Here is a 21,709-nt window from a genome sequence, read left to right as displayed (position 1 = left end):
CTGCGTGTTGCCACGTGATGCCCAAGTCACGTTAAAAGACTTTAGGTTGTGATTGGTCCAGAGTCCTGTAGAGGGCGCCGACCCGCCGCTGTGTCGTCTCTCATCTATGCTCAACTGTACTTTGACTCTTTGGTTGTTTGCTACTGTTTGATAGCTATCCAGCAGGGGGCGCCAAAGTTTTAGGGCTGAGGGCCTGACGCACCTACAAGGGGGGAAAAAAACAATAATTCTGTTATATGTTCAAGAAATAGAGATTATAAACAACTAATGTCAAAGGTCAGCGCCGTAGTTTAGTTCCAAGCAGGGTTTCTGCAGAAATCCGATCGAACAATGAGGGGATTTTCTGCAGGCTTTGTTTTCACTGCCGCCTGATCAAACTGTGGTCGGTGCAGCTGCTGTGCAACGGTGGAGTTCTCAGCAGCGCCACGTGGGAGGGGTTGAAAGAGAAAAGTTCACAAACGGACTCGCCTCCAACTCCTGACTGCAGTTTCACAACAGTTGCAAAAGAGGACAGTGAAAACTCGGCCACTGAGGAGACCACTTCACATGCTTTATTTCAGCACCCACAATAATTAAAAACATCTCAATTTATTATACATGTACAAAATAAGTACAGAATCTCTCCCGTGAAAGTGGGTCTGCTTCAAATTCATTTTTTAAGAAACCCTTCGCGAAAGACATCAACAAACAACATAAACAGGAGGGGGCAGAGTTGTGCCGCTTCTTTTTTTTTTTTTTTTTTTTTTTTTTTTTCTTTCCAGGCTTTTAGTGAGGAGGGTTTTTCCACAGGAGGGCAAACAGACAGAAGAACGGACACTGAACAGAACCGGCAGCAAAATGATATTGAACCAGAGACACTTGCTTTTGCTTGGCTACAGACAGGATTGCATGCAATACATCTGCAGTGGTGGCCTTCTCCCAGGAAGCTCTCCTGCTTTCTGGAATCACAGCAACGCCTCAAGAAGAAAACAGTTGCACTGCACAGACAACAAGACAACGGGCGGAGGGTCGAGTAGCACCAGAAGGTTCCGCAGGCATTAGTGGCAACCGTTACAGTGTGAGACGTCGCCATCAAACACCGACCGGACCTCCTTGAAATCTCAATAGCACCTTTGACTGTGGCCACAATACACTTGTGTAAAAAAAAAAAAAAAAAAAACCCTTTCAGTTTGAGAAAAAGCCGAGCGGTGACTTCTTGTTGCGAGGTAGCCGTCTCTGCGTATTGCTAAGGACCGCCTGGCTCTTTTGCTGCTCTCCCCACGGCGATGTTTTTACCGCACAAATTTAGAACAAGAAGACGCTTCACACTTTTTACAATTTATTTAACACCAGGAAAATGGTACATATCATTTGTTGTTTTCAATGTCCTTCCGCAGTGGTAGAAGAATGGCAAAAGTCACCTGTGTTTCATTGCACCGTTGGGTTTTGGGTTTTCTTTCTTAATCTCCAGGGGAATTTTTTTTTTTACACAAGCATATATTATTTTCTTGTTGCCGGTGGAAACAAAAGTTTCTTTTCAAAGTGTCCTTGTGGTTGGCTTTGGTTTTGGAGTAGCAGTCCTGAAAAAACACTTCTCGCAGTTGGAAAAAACACAGAGACCGTCTTCAGTAGAGTGGTTTTAAGCATGTGGACCAATGGCAGCCGAATGGGTTTTCAATGCATAGAAAAAAAAGGGGGGGGGGCGGGGTTTAGAGATGACTGCTAGAAAAAAACAACAACGTCATGTCCATATTTCGTTCATTTTTTTACAAGAAGCAGACGGGACCAATTTCGACGCCAAACTCCTGATCAGGTGCACCAACATCCATAGGAGCAATGTCAATGATGGGCAGGCGGGATGTTTTCGAGGTCTTGTAATCGATGACTGTCTTGCCCCATGTGCCAGTGTGTGACTGTGGGCACAGAAAGAGGCAACAGTCAGCGTTTTTCAGAAGAAAACAAGCACAGTGAGGTATTGTGAGGTATAACAAGGTATTGTGAGGTACTGTGAGGTACTGTGAGGTATTGTGAGGTATTACAAGGTACTGTGAGGTACTGTGAGGTATTACAAGCTATTGTGAGGTACTGTGAGGTACTGTGAGGTACTGTGAGGTATTGTGAGGTATTACAAGGTACTGTGAGGTACTGTGAGGTATTACAAGCTATTGTGAGGTACTGTGAGGTACTGTGAGATATTACAAGGTACTGTGAGGGCTTGCGAGGAGAGAAGGTACTGACCGTGCAGCCATCCTCACTGACGGTGTATGTGAAGCGGCTGTTGCCCTCGGCTCTGATCTCCACGTCGTTGGATCCCTGGAGCAGCACAGCCTTCTTCAGGTTGCCGGTGGCGGCGTCCATGTAGGCCACGCTGTTCTTGCAGTGGTATGTGACGTTCTGGGAGGCCTGGTTGGACATCAGGCGCATGAAGGTCATCTGGATGCTGACGTCCTCGGGGTCAGATCCCTCGTTGCCGTACTGGAACTGTGGAATCGAGTGAGGAAAAAGGTTTCCGTAAGTGGGCCGGTGAAGCCGAATGGGGTCTGCTCGTGGAGGTTGAATCTCTTTGCTTTGGACTGCTCACCTGGAATCCACCGGTCATGGACTCGCTGAACCAGACGTGCTTCTTGGTGTTCTTGCTGAGGTACCAGTTCTTCATGGGGACGGTGTTGTCGCTTGGGTTGACGCAAGTCTCACCAGTCTCCATGTTGCAGAAGACCTTGATGGCATCCAGAGGAGATCCTTGGTTGGGATCCACCCAGTAGGTGCCTGAAAGTCAGGAAGATGAGTCCGTGTCAATCCGAGCTCGCCCACAATCTGCTGGTGCAGCAGATCTCTGCACTACTCACCGCTCTTCCACTCAGGGTGGCACATCCTCAGGTCACGGCACATGCGAGCGGGGCTCTTCTGGGTGCCGTCAGGGCTGCGGATCTTCTCCACCTTCTGCGTCAGGGTCTTGAGGGTGGTGTCAACCTCCATGTCGCGGTCGCGCATCATGTTGGGGTCATCAGCGCGGTAGTGGCCACCACGGAAGGGATCAGGAGCTTTCTCCTGGATTGGCTGGCTGATGAAGTCGAATCCACCACCGGGAGCACCGGCTGGTCCAGGAGGTCCAGGAGGTCCAGGAGGACCCTGTTGGGAGATGTCAGCCGATTACAAAATGCAGATGAAGTGTTAAAGAACTTGCTCTGGAACTGAGAGATGTCACTCACAGCAGGTCCCATCTCTCCGTTGCGGCCACGAGGTCCAGGGGGTCCAATGGGTCCAGGCAGTCCGTTCATGCCATCCTTACCAGCGGAGCCGGCGGATCCAGCAGGTCCCTGCGACGGGAAGCGCAATAGTTTAGCATGCTACTTACATGTTTAAGAGTCTCTGATTTGTTGGTTTTGTGTGCAAAAGTCTTACTCTTGGTCCAGCGGGTCCAGAGGCACCAGCGGGTCCTCTCTCACCATGAGATCCCTGCAGGAATCACACATTTAGCAATGACAACGTCAAGGTCCCTTATACCGAAAAGACTTTGGACAGAAGCAGTTTGAAGCTGTTACTCACAGCAGGTCCGGACAGACCCTGCATGCCGCTGAATCCTCTGTGTCCCTTGTGGCCTCTCTCTCCAGCCTCACCAGCCTCTCCTCTGTCTCCCTTAGCACCAGCAGGGCCCTAAGCGGAAGCAGCAGCAGCAGCAAGTCAGTTGGCACAAGATCTGAGCAACATCCCAAAGGTTCATAGCTTCAAATTGTGTACGAAGTTGAACATACAGCGGGACCGCGAACTCCAGCAGGACCGGAGGGACCAGCAGAACCAGCGGGACCCTAAAGGAACATGACAAAGCAATCAATCCATGAAGGTCAAGCAGTCCATTGCCTACAAAGTTGTCGAACCATTTTTCACCAGGCCGAAAAATGTCACTCACAGACTCTCCGCGGTCACCAGTCTTGCCAGATGGGCCAACAGAACCGGGAGCACCAGGAGCACCAGGAGGTCCAGGGGGTCCAGCAACACCAGCCTCACCGCGGTTTCCCTGTTTGAGGAGATCTCTGGTCAGACTGTGAAGCACAGCTAAAGGAAGCAGCTGGATTCTTTTTTACTGAGGAACCAAGAAGTCACCTTGGGGCCGGTGGGTCCATCGCGACCGGGGGAACCATCGTGACCGGTGGATCCCTGTCAAAAAAGGGGCAGGTAAAAAATGTGTTTTGGGCTCCACGTAAGTGTGCATGTCTGTGCACATTTAGACAGAGCAAAGCCTCCTACCTCACGGCCAGCCTCTCCAGAGGCTCCAGCCAATCCAGGAGCTCCGGCAGGTCCGGGGGCTCCACGCTCACCAACGACTCCGTGAGGTCCCTGTTTTCCAGGCTCACCCTGAGGAAGAGACGGTCACAGATCAGTGTGGATCCCTTCAGTCTGGGAGCAAAGTCTGTGCCAGGGGTGATGACTCACAGCAGGTCCAGGCAGACCACCGAAACCACGCTCACCACGCTGTCCGGGGAGACCTACGATACCACGCTGTCCAGCAATACCTTGAGGTCCAGAGGTACCAGCGGCGCCCTGAACAAGATGCCACAGCAGGCAGTCAGCAATGATACATAACTGTGGGCATTATGCGAAGTTTACCGGGACACTCACGGGGGCACCATCGGAACCAGGGGATCCCTTCTCTCCGCTAGGTCCTGGGGCTCCAACACCACCAATCTCACCAGGGCGACCAGAAGGACCAGTCTCACCACGAGCTCCTCTAGCGCCATCCTTGCCAACAGGTCCGAGGGGTCCGGGTGGTCCAGCAACTCCCTGGACAAGTGCAGCCACAAGCGTTAGGCCTCACATTGGTGACAGCGAGAGGTGACTGTGTCGTGTCTAAACTAAATGAGTGGCTCCACCCAAAAAGCTCTGAACTTTAGACCCGTCTGGACTCCCAGAGCTGTGAGACGTGTGTCTTCTTTTGTTGATGACAACTTTGTGTCTTTGGGGTGCTTCTTTCAACATGTTTTGGTCTGTTTCCATGTATTTCTGATGGTTTTCCCATTGCTGAGGCTCATTCATTCTTAATGTCTTGTGCATGTGGACGAGTTTGGGGTGAAACTCACAGCGGGGCCGGGAGGTCCAACTCTGCCAGCAGGTCCAGGGAAGCCAGTAGCACCCTGCACACAGCCAGACGAGGACAAGGTGAGCATCCAGCATCCACCAAATCTCCTTTGAATATGAAGATATCATCATACTTACAGGAGCTCCAATACCACCAGAAGCACCCTTGGGTCCAGGAGGACCAGCAGGTCCCTGCGGAGAAAATACACAAGGTCAAAGAGGACACTCAGTTTAATGGTGCTTTGGTACACCTGACAGGACTTCCACTGATGAAGTTTACTATTCGGTCTGATTTGAGGTCACTTGTGAATATAATTTTAGCTTTTCAGTTTTAGCTCAGCAAAGACATCCTCGTCACTATTTTACCTGAGGACCAGCACCTCCGACAGGTCCACCATGTCCTGGAGCACCAGAATCTCCCTTGGGTCCAGTGGCACCAGTCTCTCCCTTAGCACCAGGCTGGCCATCAGCACCCTGAGGTGGAATAGAAGCAGAAGCAACTTTATTCTTGCTGCACTTTGATTAAACGCAAAGCTTCTCAACATGTGACCGAGGCTCGGCATTCTCACAGGAGCTCCAGCGAAACCAGCGGCTCCACCAGGTCCAGTCTCTCCACGCTCACCCTGTGGAGGGAAGATGTTTAGTCAAACCCAGAAGACACACCATGGATGTGCATTTTGGAGTGGAGGAACTTACAGGGGCACCACGGGGTCCAGTGGGTCCAGACACTCCAACAGGGCCAGGCTCACCCTGCCAGCAGAACAACAAGCTCAGCTTCTAAACACCATGTGTCACCATGGTGTTGTGATGTCATTGGTCATGGCTTCTCCTACTTACCCTCTCACCCTGAGGTCCAGAGGGTCCAGGCAGTCCAATAGCACCAGTCAGACCACGGGCTCCGTCCTTGCCAGAAGCTCCTTCGCCTCCCTTGATACCAGCTTCTCCCTAAAAGGAGCAACTCGTTTAGGATGGAGAGGCGGAGTCTGAACTGCCATTGGTTACTCCACGGTTGCAGACACTAAGTGGCCTCGCAGGCAGCGTGGAGCTGGCGCTACCTGGTTCGTCTGACTTTTATTTTACTGCTGCATCACTTCCTGCCTCTTCCAGAGTCTTTTCAGTTCACCTCAGCACTGCTTTTATTGTGCACTTTCTCAGTGCCGCTGTTGTGTTACAAATTGTGTTTAAAGTGGTTTTCGGACTTTTGATATTATTGCACAAAAGTGCAGGGCAATAATAAATTCCAATCTAATCTCATCTGGTTGTTGTTGTGTCACAAATCTCCTCAGACTCTGCACACGTTGCTTCGTGATTGACCCAACAGATGCCTCTGAGAATAGTAAGAGCAGAAGTTCTGCATTTCCCTCTGAGGTGATTGGCGTCTGCACTTCTTTGACTGACACTGATCTTCACTGCTGCTGCTGCTGCTGCTGCTGCTGCTGCTGCTAGGGTTACTACTGACACAGCTTTGGTCTTATGAAGAGTTAAGGTGCTAGACTTACTCTCTCTCCCTTGACTCCGGGAAGACCAGAAGCTCCACGCTCACCAGGCATTCCCTGCATTCCGGGAGCTCCAGCAGCACCGGGCGCTCCACCGGCACCAGTCTCTCCCTGTGGACCAGCACATAGAGGTGGAAACATCAGACATCAACGTGTTATAACAAGCAGCAGTACTGTTTATTGTTGTCCAGTTCACTGAAGTTTCTGGATAAATATGTAACTTCCAATAACATATTGAATTATGGACAAATACTACTGATACATTCACAAGGACCACCAACAGGAGGCGCTCCCACCATTTCTATCAAGAAGTGCATTCAATTTAAAATGGATGCTTATGATGCTCTTTAACCGACCTTGGCTCCGTCGTTACCAGCAGGGCCAGGAGCACCACGGGGTCCAGTGGGACCAGCAACACCATTAGCACCACGCTCGCCAGGGGCACCTCTTTCACCCTATGGCAGAGAGTCCAATTTAAGCTGGAGGCAGAAGAATGGCATTGGTCGTGGTTGAGAGGAGAAGGCAGAGGAAACTCACTCTGGATCCAGATGGGCCGTAGGGTCCAACCTCACCGGCACCTCCCTGAGCAGAAGAGATGTGGTCACGGATGTTGGTCGAGGGTCATGCCTATACACGCTTTTACCTCAGTCTGTTTTGGAGTCTTACCTGCTCACCAGGCTTGCCAGTCTCACCAGTAGCACCTTGGGGTCCAGGCAGACCCTACATGGGGAAGCAAGGTGGAGGACATGAGTTGGAAGTGAAAACAGCAGCTAAATGGGGATGGCGGCACGGAGGCTGCTGCTCTCCTCTAAGAAGGTACCTGGAATCCAGGAGGTCCAGCAGGTCCCTGCTCTCCCTTCTCTCCAGCAGGTCCCTACACATCACAGAAGCAGAGACGTTACCGCAAGAACTCACACAGTCAGAAACTGTCTGAGGGCATTTGATCAGGAGATACATACAGCAATGCCAGAGGGTCCAGGAGCACCAACGTCACCGTCCTTACCAGGAGCACCCTGACAACAGGAACATCACCCACACCAGTTACCACCTGCTACCACCTTCAAAATCAACCAAGTTGCTTCTGCAGGCGGTTTTCTGGTACTCACAACAGAGCCAACAGCACCAGCGGGTCCTCTCTCACCAGCCTTTCCAGCCTCACCCTGGTGGTGAACAACAAGCATTAGTGCTCCACTCCCCTGGACTTGCGGAAAAGGGTCGGCGCTTCTCTAACGCAGTCAACTCACACCAGGTCCCTTGAATCCGGGGAATCCCATGACTCCAGGAGCTCCTCTGGGTCCAGCGGGGCCAGCGGGTCCAGGGCGTCCATCTTGTCCATTAGCACCCTAAACATCATCAGAAACACAGGCCATCCTGAGTACTCACTACAATACTTTTCTCTCACAGTCTGACTGACTCTTGTGCTATCTCAGCCACATCGCTCCCAGTTTGAACTTACAGAAGGTCCAGCTTTGCCATCAGCGCCGGGGCTGCCGGGGCTGCCAGTCACACCCTGTGGACAGAAGGTTGTGTGTGTGAGACGGTTACTGGTTGTGCGACTACACAGAAGTAATGCAGTGTGATCAATCCAGAGCAGAACCCACCTTGGATCCAGGGGCGCCAGGAGCACCAGAGCTTCCAGACTCTCCAGTGGCTCCCTGAGCTCCCATTGGGCCAGGGGCACCACGCTCACCAGGGGCACCCTATCAAACAAGCGCAGAAGGGTCAGGTCCTGAGAATCTTAAATGGGCTCAATGCGCTGGGGAGGAAGTCTGACTCACCTTGCCACCAGCACCTCCATCAGCACCAGGGAAACCACGAGCACCAGGGCCACCCTAAAGGAGACACCACACGTCAACCACGTCAGTCGTTCCACCTGCAGAACCACCAGGAAAAAAACTGCCCACAAGAAAACATACACGCTCTCCATTGGGTCCACGAGGTCCAGCACCGCCAGGCTCACCACGTGATCCTCTCTTTCCCTCCTCACCAGAATTTCCAGGGAGTCCCTGTGCACCAGCGGGGCCCTGACAGATAAAGGAAGATCCTTAGAAACTTTGTCTCCCGCAAAACTTTGGATAAATGAAAGAATGAACTGTGGAGCGTCTGAGGCTTACAGGCTCTCCCTTGGCACCAGGCTCTCCCTTGGGACCGGAAGGTCCGTGGTCACCCTGTCGGCAGCAGCAGACATTTTACTCAGCCATTCTGTCAAACCTTTATAACAAAGTTCACACCATCAACTTGTCCACTCACATTGTTACCCTTAGGACCAGGAGCACCAACAGCTCCCTGAGCTCCAGCAGGACCACGGGCTCCAGGGAAACCGGGAGCACCAGCAATACCAGCAGGGCCCTGTGAGACAGACAAGCGTGGTGGTCAGAGCTTCTGCTTTTCAGGGTCTACAGGGTTTAAGCGTGAGGGTGGATGAGAAGGCTACGTACGGTAGCACCCTTAGCACCAGGGGCACCATCGGTTCCAGGGGCGCCCTGTCCAACACCAAGAACACAAAATCAGCAATTATGGAAAATGGACTGCAATTTTGTTTTTCAGTGGAGTCTGCACAAAGTCCAGGATTTACTCACAGCAGGTCCGGCAGATCCAGCAGGTCCGGGGTTACCGGGCTCACCACGGGATCCCTGGGGTCCATCATTTCCACGGCCTCCCTGAGGTCCAGTCTCTCCCTGTGACGGAAGCAGGTGTGTGTGAGGAGGCAGCACCTCTGGAAACATGACTGATGGCTCGGTGACTGAACGAGGCGGACTGATGGGCGGTGACTGTGGAGAGGCCTCCAGGTTAGGAGGAGGAGCCTCCTGACACTACCTGGTGTCAGTAGGTGTCCAGTGTCCACTCGAGAAAACTACTCCACGCTAGTTTTCTTTTATCTTTCATCAGAAAATATCACCGACCACTGTGCTGGCCGTGATTCCTGACGCCATTCTTTTCCTAGACGACTTTCACATTTGCCGCACTGATGATTTTCATGTGTGTCAGAAGTACGAGGAAATTGGAAAACCAAGTTTAAACATTCTGCCTCAATGCTTCGACTGTGCATGCAAAGAGAGATATGATCAAAGTGACTAAAGACTAAACCACACACATTTTCATTTTCTAGCTTTTTAAGTTCTCATGAAAAATGAAATCTATTCCTGGTTCAACTTCTGGTTCTTATTTCAGTTTTAACCAATATCATTCAATTTCAGATACTGTAGTCTGTCGTCTCTGTTTATTGTTCTTGGAATAAATATCCATCAATTGGACCAGACATGGCAACTGCACTGGTACCTTAGCACCAGCACCACCGGGGAATCCAGGGGGTCCAGCGGGTCCAGTGGATCCCTAGAATCCAAAGACAGAAGCTCACGTCATGACGGGAATATCCTCACACTTTATAAACCACGTGACATTGCTAGAGGCGGAGCCATGAACGGGCTGAGGTGAGGTGGGACTCACAGGGGGACCACCAGGGCCGGAGTTGCCGTCATTACCACGAGCACCCTGCAGAGGAGGAGGAAGAGGAGGAGCAGGAAATCAGCATTGACAACAGGCGAAAAAGAGGAATGGTAATAATGAGCTGGAGTTTCTTTGCGAGTGGGGAGGAGGCGGAGCTTACAGCAGGGCCAGGAGCACCGGGGCGGCCTCTCTCACCAGGAATACCACGGGAACCCTGCACCAGACGTGAAAACTCAACGTTAGCTCGGAAATGCTAATGGTCTAGAATGCTAGTGAAGATGTGCTGCTTTGTCTTCAGACTGGACTCAGAAGCATCGTTCCTACCATGGTTCCGGGAACGCCGTTCTCGCCAGAGGCACCAGCCTCTCCCTGTGGGCCGACAGTACAAGATCTGATGAGATGATCTGCACCAGAGACTCTGTCAGGTTCTACATGCCGTCACATCATCCTACCTTGGGTCCAGCAGGTCCAGAGTCTCCCTTGGATCCATCCAGACCATTGAAACCCTGCAGACATCATCAACGAGCAGCAGCAGCAGCAGCAGCATTAGATCACTGTCCACCATGATGATGACATTTCTTTTTTCTCAGTTAAATGTTCTTCCAGACTCACTCTGTGTCCCTTGATGCCGGGAAGTCCAGGAGTTCCGGGGAATCCACGAGCTCCCTACAGGAAGGGCACAGCAGGAGTTGTGTTCTTGAGCTTTTCTCCTGCACGCTACCAGGACATGCAGTCTGTCTGTGAACTTTGACCTGCACAGGCATCACTCACCTGGGGGCCGGCAGATCCACGCTCACCAGGACGGCCGGATTTTCCAGCATCACCCTGTTGGAGACACGCAGACACTCAGTGGAACCAAGTGAAACCAGCCTGGTTGGCCGGTGGCAATAAATCAGAAGAAGTCATTCCAGTTCTTCACTTACATCATCTCCGTTCTTTCCAGGGGGACCGGCGGGGCCACGAGGACCCATGGGACCCTGGAAAAGACAACAAATGAGTGGATCTGCACTGTCAACACATCTCAACACAAGGTGTCCAAATGTTGATTGTGTCTCTCAACAGGAAATACAATCACAAGTACAGGAAGTGGCAATTCACTCTGATGGATCAGGACTATGTTCATTCGGATTCGTGTGGCACAGTGAAAGCTTTATCAGAAAGAACACGTCGTGTACTTACAGATGCACCGGGCTCACCAGGCTCACCAGCGGGTCCAGTGAAGCCCTGAGGACCCTGTGAGACGGAGAGGAGAAAAACCCATAAACACACCGTGTCACACCGGGTCTTCAGACACTGCTTTTAAATATGGAGCCGTGGGCATCAGTTGAAAAGGGAGCTAAAGTCTCCGCTCAGACTTACACTGGAGCCAGCAGGTCCAGGAGTACCACGAGGACCCATGGGACCCTGTTGACAAAGGTGAGAGTGTGAGACAGCTAACGGTAAACAAAGGTGTGATGTAGTGATGGCGGGAGGAGGAGGAGGGGCTTGGTACCATAGGGCCGGGGACGGGTGGGCCGCTGGATTTGGAGTGGTCTACGTAGCCCATCTGAGGAGAGAAGTTCTGCAGAAGGAAAGGAAATGAAAGATCAGACTCGGTTCATCAGAGGACGGCAGAAGAGCTGCTGAAGGATGTTCTGAATATGAAAAGAGAAAGAAAGGCCAACAGCAGGACGTGAGGCAGGAAGCTGAAGGCCACATCCTGGACACTTACTCCGCCAAGGCCAGGGGGACCAGGAGGACCAGGTGGGCCGGGCAGGCCAGGCTCTCCATCAAGTCCATCGTTGCCAGGAGGCCCAGGAGGACCCTGCAGAGAGGCCACAAACCACAAGATGAGAGCTTGGATTTCACTCTGGAGGTTCTGACTGACTGCCAGCGTGTCACTCGTCCAAAACACCAGACACTCTCGCTGGTTTTGACCAACGGACCATCATCTGTTGAGGCCAATGAACATTGTGTGACCCCTGAACTTTCCATCACCCCCTGACCCAGATAGCAAAGGTCACCAAGACATGAGGTCACATCTGCTGGCTTATGGTATCTGTGTCCAGGAGAAGCTAATGGCTAATGAAGACCACAGGCAACATCTGTTTTTATCACCATCATCATCATCATCATCATCATCACATCATCACAAACCTGCCTCCACAGAAACACAACTCACAACCACTGTCAGAGCTACGCTGATGACACCGGTTGAATGTGAGGTGAATTAAGAACTGTCCGTAGTGGTGTGTGTGTGTGTGTGTGTGTGTGTGTGTGTGTGTGTGTGTGTGTGTGTGTGTGTGTGTGGTGCTCATGCTCCAACCCACCGTGTCTCCCTTGGGGCCATTTCCTCCCTTGGTTGGTGGCTGCAGGTCAACAGGAAGAAAATGAAGGGGAAAATGAGACAAGTCCAAAAGTGTGATGCCTCCAGCAGACTTTAGGCACCAGGAACATAAACATGATCAAAGTAGATCCATAAATCCAGCTTCCGCTTGAGTCAGAAGCAGATAGTAGGGGGGAGATGGAGGGCTTTCCGCCTACCTGAGGGTCCTGGGGTCCTGCAGAACCAATAGAACACAGAGAGAGAGAGAGAAACACATCAGCACCTCTTCAACATTCCAGACAAAATTCAGTGTTGCAACAAGTTTCAATATGTCACTGCCTCATATTGTTGCACCTTCAGCCAGGAAGCCACTGCCTGAAGGTGGCTGAAGGCAGCTCATGAACAACAACTGCTGCAGCAACTAATCCTTGTATAGGTCACACAATTGGCCAATAAGGATGGTGGTGATTGTGATGTATGGTGGTGGACATTAGACAGCTGGAGACACCAGTACACCAGGGGCCAAGGCCTCGGTCTCAGCTACGCAACAAAATAAAAAAAATCCCACTCTGGGCCCTAGAGAGCCAGAGGGTGGAATCCATCCTGACACTGGGGGTAAATCCAGAGGCAGCATGAGAATCCTGAGCCAGGCTCAGGGCCCCGCGCGGGTCCTGTGGCGGCCGCTGAGGGGCGCTAGATGGCGCCACAGTGCTAAGATGTGCTAGTGGGGGGTGTAGTAAAGGGAGCTGGGGTACCGTCGACATCTGGGCAGATGGGGCAGCACTCTCCGTCGGGGATGATGGGGTCCGCGCAGTCAGACGTGTCCTCGCAGATCACGTCGTCGCACAGCACGTGGCCGCTGTCGCAAATGCAGATCTGGCAGGGCTCCGGTTTCCAAACATCCTTGTCGTTGTACAACTGTCCGTCCGATGTGCAGCTGCCGAATGGGCCTGAAGGGGGAGACAGAGCTGCTGAGTGGAGGGGGTCGTGGCGCTGGACCACCAGGGTGGTGCCGAGTCAGAGACATGCAGAGAGACGCGGAGACGTTCCGGACAGGTTGGAACAGGAGCGTCGCACACCTGGAATCCAGGTGAGTCCTGAAAGGCTTTCTAATCACAGCCGCGCGCTGAGACGTTGAGGAGCAGAGTGCTAAATATCTATAGACATATAGACAGATAGATAGATAGATAGATAGATGTCTATCTGTAGATATATCTACATCATAATTGAACATTTCTAGACGCCTTGCTGGAGGGAAAACACACTGTTCAGTCCCAACGCTGCAGCAGAACCTTGGAGAAAGTTTCCTTCAGTCACTTTCACTCAACACAGGACTCCACATCAACCACAGCGGCGTTACTGGCGCTCGAGGTGCGGGGGCGTGCAGAATGTACCACTGGGTGGCGCTGTCAGCCCACAGAACGGGAGGTTCCGCACCCTCTCGGTGATTAATTAGCGTCTAGACTTTTTTCACCGTCTACGTCAACGCAGATTTTTCCATTGTCCTGCTTCACAGTCCAAACGACAGTTTTTTACATTGAACACACACACACACACACACACACACACACACACACACACACACACACACACACACACACACAGCTCGAAGCTTCATCCCAGAAAACTTCTAAAACAGATTTAAAGGATTTTTACTGGTAGTCAAACTTTTGATGATGGAATTTCGTCGGAGTTAAAACAACAAATAAACAAACCATCAAACGCAGCTGTTGAGTGTGTGGTTCAGAACATGCACAGTGTTCTGGGAAGTAGTTCTAAAAAAATTAAAAAAAAAAAAAAAACCACCGTCCAGCTACTTCCCAGCCGCAGCAGACTGATTAAAATCTGCTGGGGCGGACTGAACCTCTGTCTTCCTTTCTTTCTGTCTTTCTTTCTGTCTTTCTTTCTTTCCTTCTTTCTTTCTTTCTTTCTTCCTTTCTTTCTTTCTTTCTTCTCTGACTTCTCTTTCCCTCTCTGGTCTCCTTCCATTGCGCACCGCTGATGCATGCAGCAGCTGCTGCTGCTGCTGCTGCGCACAAAGCAACATCTGGCTCCAGATGTGCCGCCGCCCCGTCCCGTGCCCCCCAACCCCACTCCACCCCACCACACCCCACCCCGACCACCTCGGTCCCCTTCGTCCCTCCGCCGCCACCCGGAGCTCAGCATCCCACCCCCGGGCGGCCTCGCCGCCTCGCGCCGCCGCCAGAGGCAGAGGCAGGTGGAGATGTGGAGATACTCACTGTCGTCCTCGCCTTGACCGCTGGCCAGAAGAGCTGCTGCGCTGAGCAGCAGCGCTAACCGAATATCCACAAAGCTGAACATGTCTAAATATTAGACATGTAGATTCTCTGCGGCACGGGGGGAAGTCCTGTGTTTCTCCTCAGACTCCACTCATACACGGTAGGGTCCGGTCTGTGCGTAACTCCGATCCAGACCCTCGCAGAAACTCCCTACTGCTTCCACCAGCGCACCAGCCGCCGCTTTTATATGCCGCCGCTTTTTTTCTTTTGCTTTTTTTTTTTTTTTTTTAAGGGGCGGTCCCTGTGCGCATGTCAAGCGGCGGGGGGCTCCGCCCTCTTTCGGGGCGCAACATGTCAAGCGAGTTCACGTTTGAGCAGCTCAGACGTGGACGGTGGTGGAGGAGGAGACGCTCGCCAGACGATCTGAAGCTTCAGGCTCTCACACACACACACACACACACACACACACACACACACACACACAGGTCTTTCATGTTGCTCTTTATCTCCTCATACATGCGAGTGGGGTCAGTCTGGAAGAAGAAGGAGAAGAAGGAGAAGAAGGAGAAGAAGCACCACTCTGTGTGGTGACGTGGTGAGAGGAAACCCTGGTGAGGGAGAGGAGCACCTCCAGACAAGCAAAACACGTCAACGTCACACACACACACACACACACACACACACACACACACACACACACACACACACACACATTCCAGACTGTTATTAAGGTGGAGAAATAAAAGACAGAGCTTTTACATGACGATGACGTGATGATGTTTCACGACAGTGTTCTTGTTTTCTCATACATGGAAATAAAAAGTTGCCAGTGATTGATGAGCGAGAGCGAGAGAGAGAGAGAGAGAGAGAGAGAGGATCAGTAGGGGGGGGGGAGACACAGACGAGCAGAGAGAGAGAAGAAGAGAAGCTGGCAGAGCGATGATTCCACCGTGGACACGTTGCAGCTTTTTCTTTTTGCAGCTTCACTCTGCTCTGATGTGACCTCGCCGCCGTGGCTCCGCCCACCACCGTCCTCAGCCCAACACACACACGGTCATCCACCACGTGCACACACACACACACACACACACACACACACACACACACACTCAGCAACCTTCTACACAGAGGAAGACCAGCACTCAGCAGCCTGATGATAGTGCCGGAGGTCAACCAGCCCAGAGACTCACAGCCACTCCGACTCACTGATTCACTGATTCACTGATTCACTGACTCACTGACTCACTGACTCACAGCAAAACACACACACACACAGCAGCTCATCATGATGACAGTCACTGCAGCCTGCAGGTCAGTGAGTCAGTGAGTCAGTGAGTCAGTGAGTCAGTGAGTGGTTGGAGGGGAACTGCAAAGTCCTGCTGCTCCTCAGACCAGAAGAAGAAGACTTTCCACCTCTTGTTCACAAATTCAGACTGAACTTTTCTTCTTCTTCTTCTTCTTCTTCTCATATTTCTGTGCTGCAACGAAGCTTCGGGAGTCGGAGTTCTGAGCCGGACTGTCCTCACCGCCCCAGTGAACTGAGCCCTGAGCTAAAATAGAAGTGGTAATTTTCTGCTGTTTGGAGCGGCTGCCATCTATAATACTCATACATTTCAGCTCTGGCGGTTTGGGCGCAAGATTCTCTCACAATGAGTCCGACTGGCGGAGCAAAACCCTTCGGCTGGTTCTGCCTCCAACAGGCAACTGGTTCTGTTGGGTTCCTGGCAATGCAGGTGAGAAGCCAGGATCCTGGGAGTCCGTGTGCGTGTGTGTGTGTGTGTGTGTGTGAGAGTTGTGCGACTCCCTTTTCCGGAGAGGAAGGAGAAGCAGTCGTTGATCAGCGGAGCGGAGGAAGAGGAGGACGTGTTTGTTCGCAGGAGGCTGGGAGGAGCCAATCAGCTGTCAGGGAGGTGGGACCACCTGACACCCCATCCCTTGACTTCAAGCAAAACAATCTAACGCCAACACAAACTTTCCCAACGTCCTGAATGAAAGGCAGCAGAAAGAAGTCTGAGCTCACGTCACCATTCAATGAAACAAGCGACGTCCACAGCAACACAATCAACACGAAAATAATCACAACGATGACAACAATGACAACAATAATGGAGTTCCTGTGCTGGCTGGGCTCAGCGCCGCCACGTGTTGCTGCGTGCAGCTGCTCGCCCCCCCCCCCCCCCCCCCCCCCCCCCCGCCCGAGGCTCTCTGCTCTCCCAGCCGAGTCCCGGCTGCAGGACACTTTCACAAACTGCTTCAGACTGGAAGACACCTGACACACACTGCAGCTGACACACACTGCAGCTGACACACACTGCAGCGCTGCAGTGTGTGTCAGCTGCAGGTGAAACCTGCGCCCGCCCTGTAATGGGACAATTAGACTGTGGCTGATTGAGGGTTGCAGGCAGACTCCATGTGTTGTTTGCAGAGAAGATCAGGTGGGTCCCACCTGCAGGCAAATGACAGGGTCCCAGTGCAGTGCAGTGCAGTGCAGTGCAGTGCAGTGCAGTGCAGTGCAGTGGGAACGCTGCACACTGGCACCTCTGCATGCTGCACTGCACTGATGCCGCTTCATTCACAGTCGGCAGGTGCGACGGGAGGCCGCAGTCAGCACTGGGAAAACAACAGCTGAGGAGTTCTGATGAGTTGATATTTTAAAATGATTTAATTGTTTGTTTGTTTGTTTGTTTGTTTGCGGTAATGAAAGCTTTGCCCAGAGAAGGTTTGATGTTTCAGATGCTTTTATTGGACTGCTCAGTCATCAATGAGCTGGAGGAGGAGGAGACGACTCTGACTTCCTGCTGCAGTCACTGAGAGCTGTGGTCTTTCACTGTGTGATAGCGCCCCCTACTCACTGCATAGTGCTGCCTATGAAGGGAACCAGTGGGGGGGAACTCAGCCACAGCCAACGTCTTCTTCTGTCATTGATTGGTTGGTTACTTTTAGTTACTTTTAGTTACTTTTAGTTACTTATTCAGTCATTGATTCATCAGTGGTTTTATTTGTTCATGTGTTGATTTTCTTTATTCTTACTTTATGCCTGTTTAAATGTATATGTGTGTCTTTTATTTTATCTTTGTTTTACTCATTTAGGCACGTTTATATATTAATGTAAAAAATATGCCTCAGCTGCATGAAAGTCAGGTTGTGGAAATCCCCCTAAAAACTTCTCCTCCTCCTTCTCCTCCTTCTCCTCCTTCTCCTCCTTCTCCTTTTATGTTTTACAGGAGGGCAGGGGACTTGGAGCTTTTCTGTGACATGTGGACTTTTAACAGTGCATTGTGTGCAGTGACAGAGGGGGAACTATCTTTTAGCGACGTGCTTGCGTAAAAAAACAACAAGAAAATTATTTATTTATTTATTTATTTATTTATGTAGTTTGATTGACTCAATGGAAATGAGAGCGGCAAATAAATGTTATTTTTCAAAAATCAAAAATCTTCTCCTTCTTCTCCTTCTCCTTCTCCTTCTCCTCCTTCTCCTTCTCCTCCTTCTCCTCCTTCTCCTTCTCCTCCTTCTCCTCCTTCTCCTTCTCCTCTTCTCCTTCTTCCCCTTCTTCTCCTTCTCCTCCTTCTCCTTCTCCTCCTTCTCCTCCTTCTCCTTCTCCTCCTTATTCTTCTCCTCCTCCTTCTCCTTCTTCTCCTCTTCTCCTTCTTCCCCTTCTTCTCCTCTTCTCCTTCTCCTCCTCCTTCTCCTTCTCCTCCTTCTCCTTCTCCTTCTCTTCTCCTTCTCCTCCTCCTTCTCCTTCTCCTCCTTCTCCTCCTCCTTCTCCTTCTCCTCCTCCTTCTCCTCCTCCTCCTCCTCCTTCCCTCCTTCTCCTTCTTCTCCTCCTCCTCCTCCTCCTCCTCCTCCTCCTCCTCCTCCTCCTTCCCTCCTTGGTGCCTGGCTGTGGATTCCTCTCATTATACTGATTGCACTGCTATTATTTTAAGTGTGACCCAGTCAGAGGGGAAGGACGTGGGCTCCTCTCAGGTCCAGAGGACCCTGGACGCTGGATTCAAACCAGCAACCTCTCGCTCGCCGCTCTCACCTCTCACTTTTCAAATATGATTTTTTTTCTTTCAGGCTTCTTCTCTGCGTCTGAGACAATAAGTGGATATGAAATGTGGAGCAACAGGCTCCAGCTCAGACTGCAGGGTCGCTGCAGGAGGAGAACCTCCACGCGGCATCGTGGGTGAACTCAATTAGAGGGCGAGGAAGCTTCAGCCCACTGCTGCTGCTGCTGCTGCTGCTGCTGCTGCTGCTGCTGCTGCTCCGCCCCCCCAGCTGACACGTCTCCAGCATCAGCCTCCACTTTTGCCCAGGAACCAGAGGAGGAACTCACATCTTCTAACAGGCCAGTCTGTTGAGGTTCTGGACTGACTGGGTCCAGGCCCACAGCAGAACACCTGAGCTTGGAAACGGGCCAGACTCAATCAATCAATCAATCAATCAATCAATCAATCAATCAATCAATCATCTGATTTAAACAATCCAAGGGTTTTTCTCTTTAAATGTTACAGTGGCAGGAAAAACTCCCCAGTGGGAAGACACCTGGAGCTCCTGCAGGTAGCTCCACCCTCCAGACCTTGACTCAGGTGGGCGGAGCTACCTGCTGACCACTTGGGGTGATAGATAGATCAATAGAGAAAATGAAGAGATAGAAAAAGCAGCAGCAGAAAGACTCAGAAATGATGCTGAATTCCTCAATTGGACGAAACCTGCTCGTCCCACCGCAACCCCGGCCTGGGGCCAGGCCCCGCCCCCAGGCCCCGGCCCCACCCACCGCCACCTCCACCCCCACCTGTGACCCCCCCCGGAGTGGAGCTGCAGTCAGACGGCTGGCTGGAGGTTGTTTCTGCTCTGGTCTTTGCTGCTCCTGCCGCCCTGCCCCCATCCAGCAGCTCCAGCCAGTCAGACACTCCGACACTGCGCCAGTGGAAAATATGAGCAGCTCCTTCCCTCCCGCAGATACCGACACACTGAAAACAGGCCCGAGAAAGGAGGGAGAAGGAAAAAAAACAAAAAAGCAGGTGGGGAAGTTAACAGCAGAGAGTCGGCCGCCTTCGCTTTGACCAAACTTTTACCCTCTTCCACTTTCAGTCGCAGTGAAAACCTCCAGTGTCCTGAAACCTGTTGACATGCTAACATCGATCAGCGGCGGGAACGTCAGGAACGTCGGGAACATCAGGAACGTCAGGAACGTCGGGAACATCAGGAACATCAGGAGAGGCCACGGGACAAAAAGACACAGAAACTGAGGAGGCTGTCAGTGAAAGCAGGGTGTCACGTTTCACTGCCACAATAGCTGGAGAGGAGGAGGAGGAGGGGGAGGGGGAGAAGAAGAGGAGAGGAGGAGGAGGGGGAGGGGGAGGAGGGGGAGAAGAAGAGGAGAGGAGGAGGAGGGGGAGGAGGGCTGGAGAAGAAGAGGAGAGGAGGAGGGGGAGGAGGAGGGGGAGGCGGAGGGGAGAGGAGGAGGAGGGGGAGGGGGAGGAGGAGGGGGAGAAGAGAGGAGGAGGAGGAGGAGGAGGGGGAGGGGGAGGGGGAGAAGAAGAGGAGAGGAGGAGGGGGAGAGGGAGGGCTGGAGAAGAAGAGGAGAGGAGGAGGAGGCGGAGGGGGAGGGGGAGGGGGAGGAGGAGGGCTGGAGAAGAAGAGGAGAGGAGGAGGGGGAGGAGGAGGGGGATCAAGAAGAGGAGGAGGAGGAGGAGGGAGGAGGAGAGCAGGGGAGAGGAGAGGAGGAGGAGGGGGAGGGGAGAAGAAGAGGAGAGGAGGAGGAGGGGGAGGAGGGCTGGAGAAGAAGAGGAGAGGAGGAGGAGAGGAGGGGGAGGAGGAGGGGGAGAAGAAGAGGAGAGGAGGAGGAGGAGGGGGAGAGGAGAGGAGAAGAAGAAGAGGAGAGGGGGGGAGAAGAAGAGGAGGAGTAGGAGGAGGAGGGGAGGAGGAGGGGGAGAAGAAGAGGAGGTGGAGGAGGAGGAGGAGAAGAAGAAGAGGAGAGGGGGGGAGAAGAAGGAGGAGTAGGAGGAGGAGGGGGAGGAGGAGGGGGAGAAGAAGAGGAGGTGGAGGAGGAGGAGGGCTGGAGAGAGGGTTCTTCTCCGCAGGTGGTCATCAAACTACACACACACACACACACACACACGCACACACACACACACACACACACACGTTTGGAGCTATGAGACAGTTTGATACCATCAAACACTGAGCAGTGCTGCTGAGTGGCTGCTGGTACATTTTGGAATCTGAAATACATGCTGAGACCTCTGAGTGTGTACAGTGAGTACAGTGAGGTGGGGTGGTCAGGAATATTAGCACACATGAGGTCAGCAAGCAGCCCTGGACATCTGCCAACATGATCGCTGCTGACCAGGCCTCTCCAGGAACTCTGTGAGCTTCTCCACCATGGTGGGCTTCAGAGCCCAAAGCCAAACACATCAAAGCCAGACTGAGGTTTGACCTTGAACACTGGAAAGGTCAAGATGAGTTCTGGATCCCCGTGCCTCAGGCTGGCGATGCTAAACTGGACGCGGGTGTTGATTATGAATGGCCAAGCAAGGGAGAGGCCTTCAGCCCCGACAACACAGAACCTCTCGGCACATTGATGCTTGTTTGGGTTTCTGGCACCATGGAAGAAGACAACGGTGATGGTATTCTGAGGGGTGATACGCAGTGGGTCTGCCAACAAGACAAGAAGCCAAAGCACACATCCAAATTAGCCCAACACTTCCTGAAGGACACCAAAACCAGGTCCTGGAGTGGCCTGCACAAAGCCCAGACCTCAGTCCTGTTGAGAATCTGCTGGCCATGCTTGGAAACCACAGCGTCTGGACCAGCCGGAACAATTTGATCATGCAAGAGTGGCCCAGAGTCCCTGGTGAAGACCCACTGCAGGAGGATCCACTGCAGGAGGATCCCCCCCCTCTCTCTCTCAGTCCTGAGCTGCAATCACTTGACAACCTTGTGGAGTTGTCAATAATAAGTCAGCAGTCAGGTTCTCCCTCGCTGGTTCTGGGTTCTGCTGCTGCTTGTTGCTGGAAACATTTGCTCTCCACTGAACTGTTTCCAGTTGCCTCTCCAGTCACTGCTGCTGCTGCTGCTGCTGCTGCCACCTCACCCTCAACCTTCTCCCCTCTCCCCAAACTGGTTTGTGTGGGACCCCGACAGGAAGCAGCAGCCTCCATCTGGAAAAACTGTTACTG

At 52.2% G+C, this 21,709-nt stretch overlaps 1 protein-coding gene across 1 annotated transcript; it reads right to left on the bottom strand.

Moving 5' to 3' along the window:
• Positions 1–1,229: 1,229 nt before the first annotated feature.
• Positions 1,230–14,758, bottom strand: LOC142882095 (uncharacterized). Its single transcript, XM_076016636.1, has 51 exons — positions 14,541–14,758; positions 13,056–13,250; positions 12,519–12,535; positions 12,305–12,343; positions 11,707–11,799; positions 11,488–11,556; positions 11,355–11,399; positions 11,175–11,228; positions 10,919–10,972; positions 10,767–10,820; positions 10,608–10,661; positions 10,448–10,501; positions 10,320–10,364; positions 10,156–10,209; positions 9,996–10,040; positions 9,828–9,881; positions 9,128–9,226; positions 8,987–9,031; positions 8,799–8,897; positions 8,663–8,716; positions 8,465–8,572; positions 8,327–8,380; positions 8,150–8,248; positions 8,005–8,058; positions 7,793–7,891; positions 7,655–7,708; positions 7,508–7,561; positions 7,369–7,422; positions 7,215–7,268; positions 7,086–7,130; positions 6,905–7,003; positions 6,552–6,659; positions 5,890–5,997; positions 5,749–5,802; positions 5,622–5,675; positions 5,419–5,526; positions 5,191–5,244; positions 5,055–5,108; positions 4,597–4,758; positions 4,411–4,518; positions 4,225–4,332; positions 4,081–4,134; positions 3,887–3,994; positions 3,732–3,785; positions 3,526–3,633; positions 3,382–3,435; positions 3,189–3,296; positions 2,826–3,108; positions 2,561–2,745; positions 2,218–2,460; positions 1,230–1,892 (listed from the first exon to the last, which is right to left on the bottom strand). Exons 1-51 carry the CDS (start codon positions 14,620–14,622, stop codon positions 1,746–1,748), a joined length of 4,341 nt encoding a protein of 1,446 aa, XP_075872751.1. The 5' UTR covers positions 14,623–14,758; the 3' UTR covers positions 1,230–1,745.
• Between the last annotated feature and the right edge of the window lie 6,951 nt (positions 14,759–21,709).

The sequence above is a fragment of the Nelusetta ayraudi genome, unplaced genomic scaffold, assembly GCF_046127955.1.
Source record: "Nelusetta ayraudi isolate G7.1 ecotype Tasmania unplaced genomic scaffold, CSIRO-AGI_Nayr_v1 ptg000231l, whole genome shotgun sequence".
Lineage (NCBI taxonomy): Eukaryota > Metazoa > Chordata > Actinopteri > Tetraodontiformes > Monacanthidae > Nelusetta > Nelusetta ayraudi.
This window is presented reverse-complemented; position numbering and strand designations above follow the sequence as displayed.

Coding starts and splice junctions, on each gene's coding strand:
- LOC142882095 (XM_076016636.1), bottom strand. CDS start 14,622: ATGTTCAGCTTTGTGGATATTCGGTTAGCGCTGCTGCTCAGCGCAGCA. Junction 5,803..5,889: donor CTGGACCTCAGGGTGAGAGG/GTAAGTAGGAGA, acceptor TTCTGCTGGCAG/GGTGAGCCTGGCCCTGTTGG. Junction 1,893..2,217: donor TCAGTGAGGATGGCTGCACG/GTCAGTACCTTC, acceptor CTGTGCCCACAG/TCACACACTGGCACATGGGG.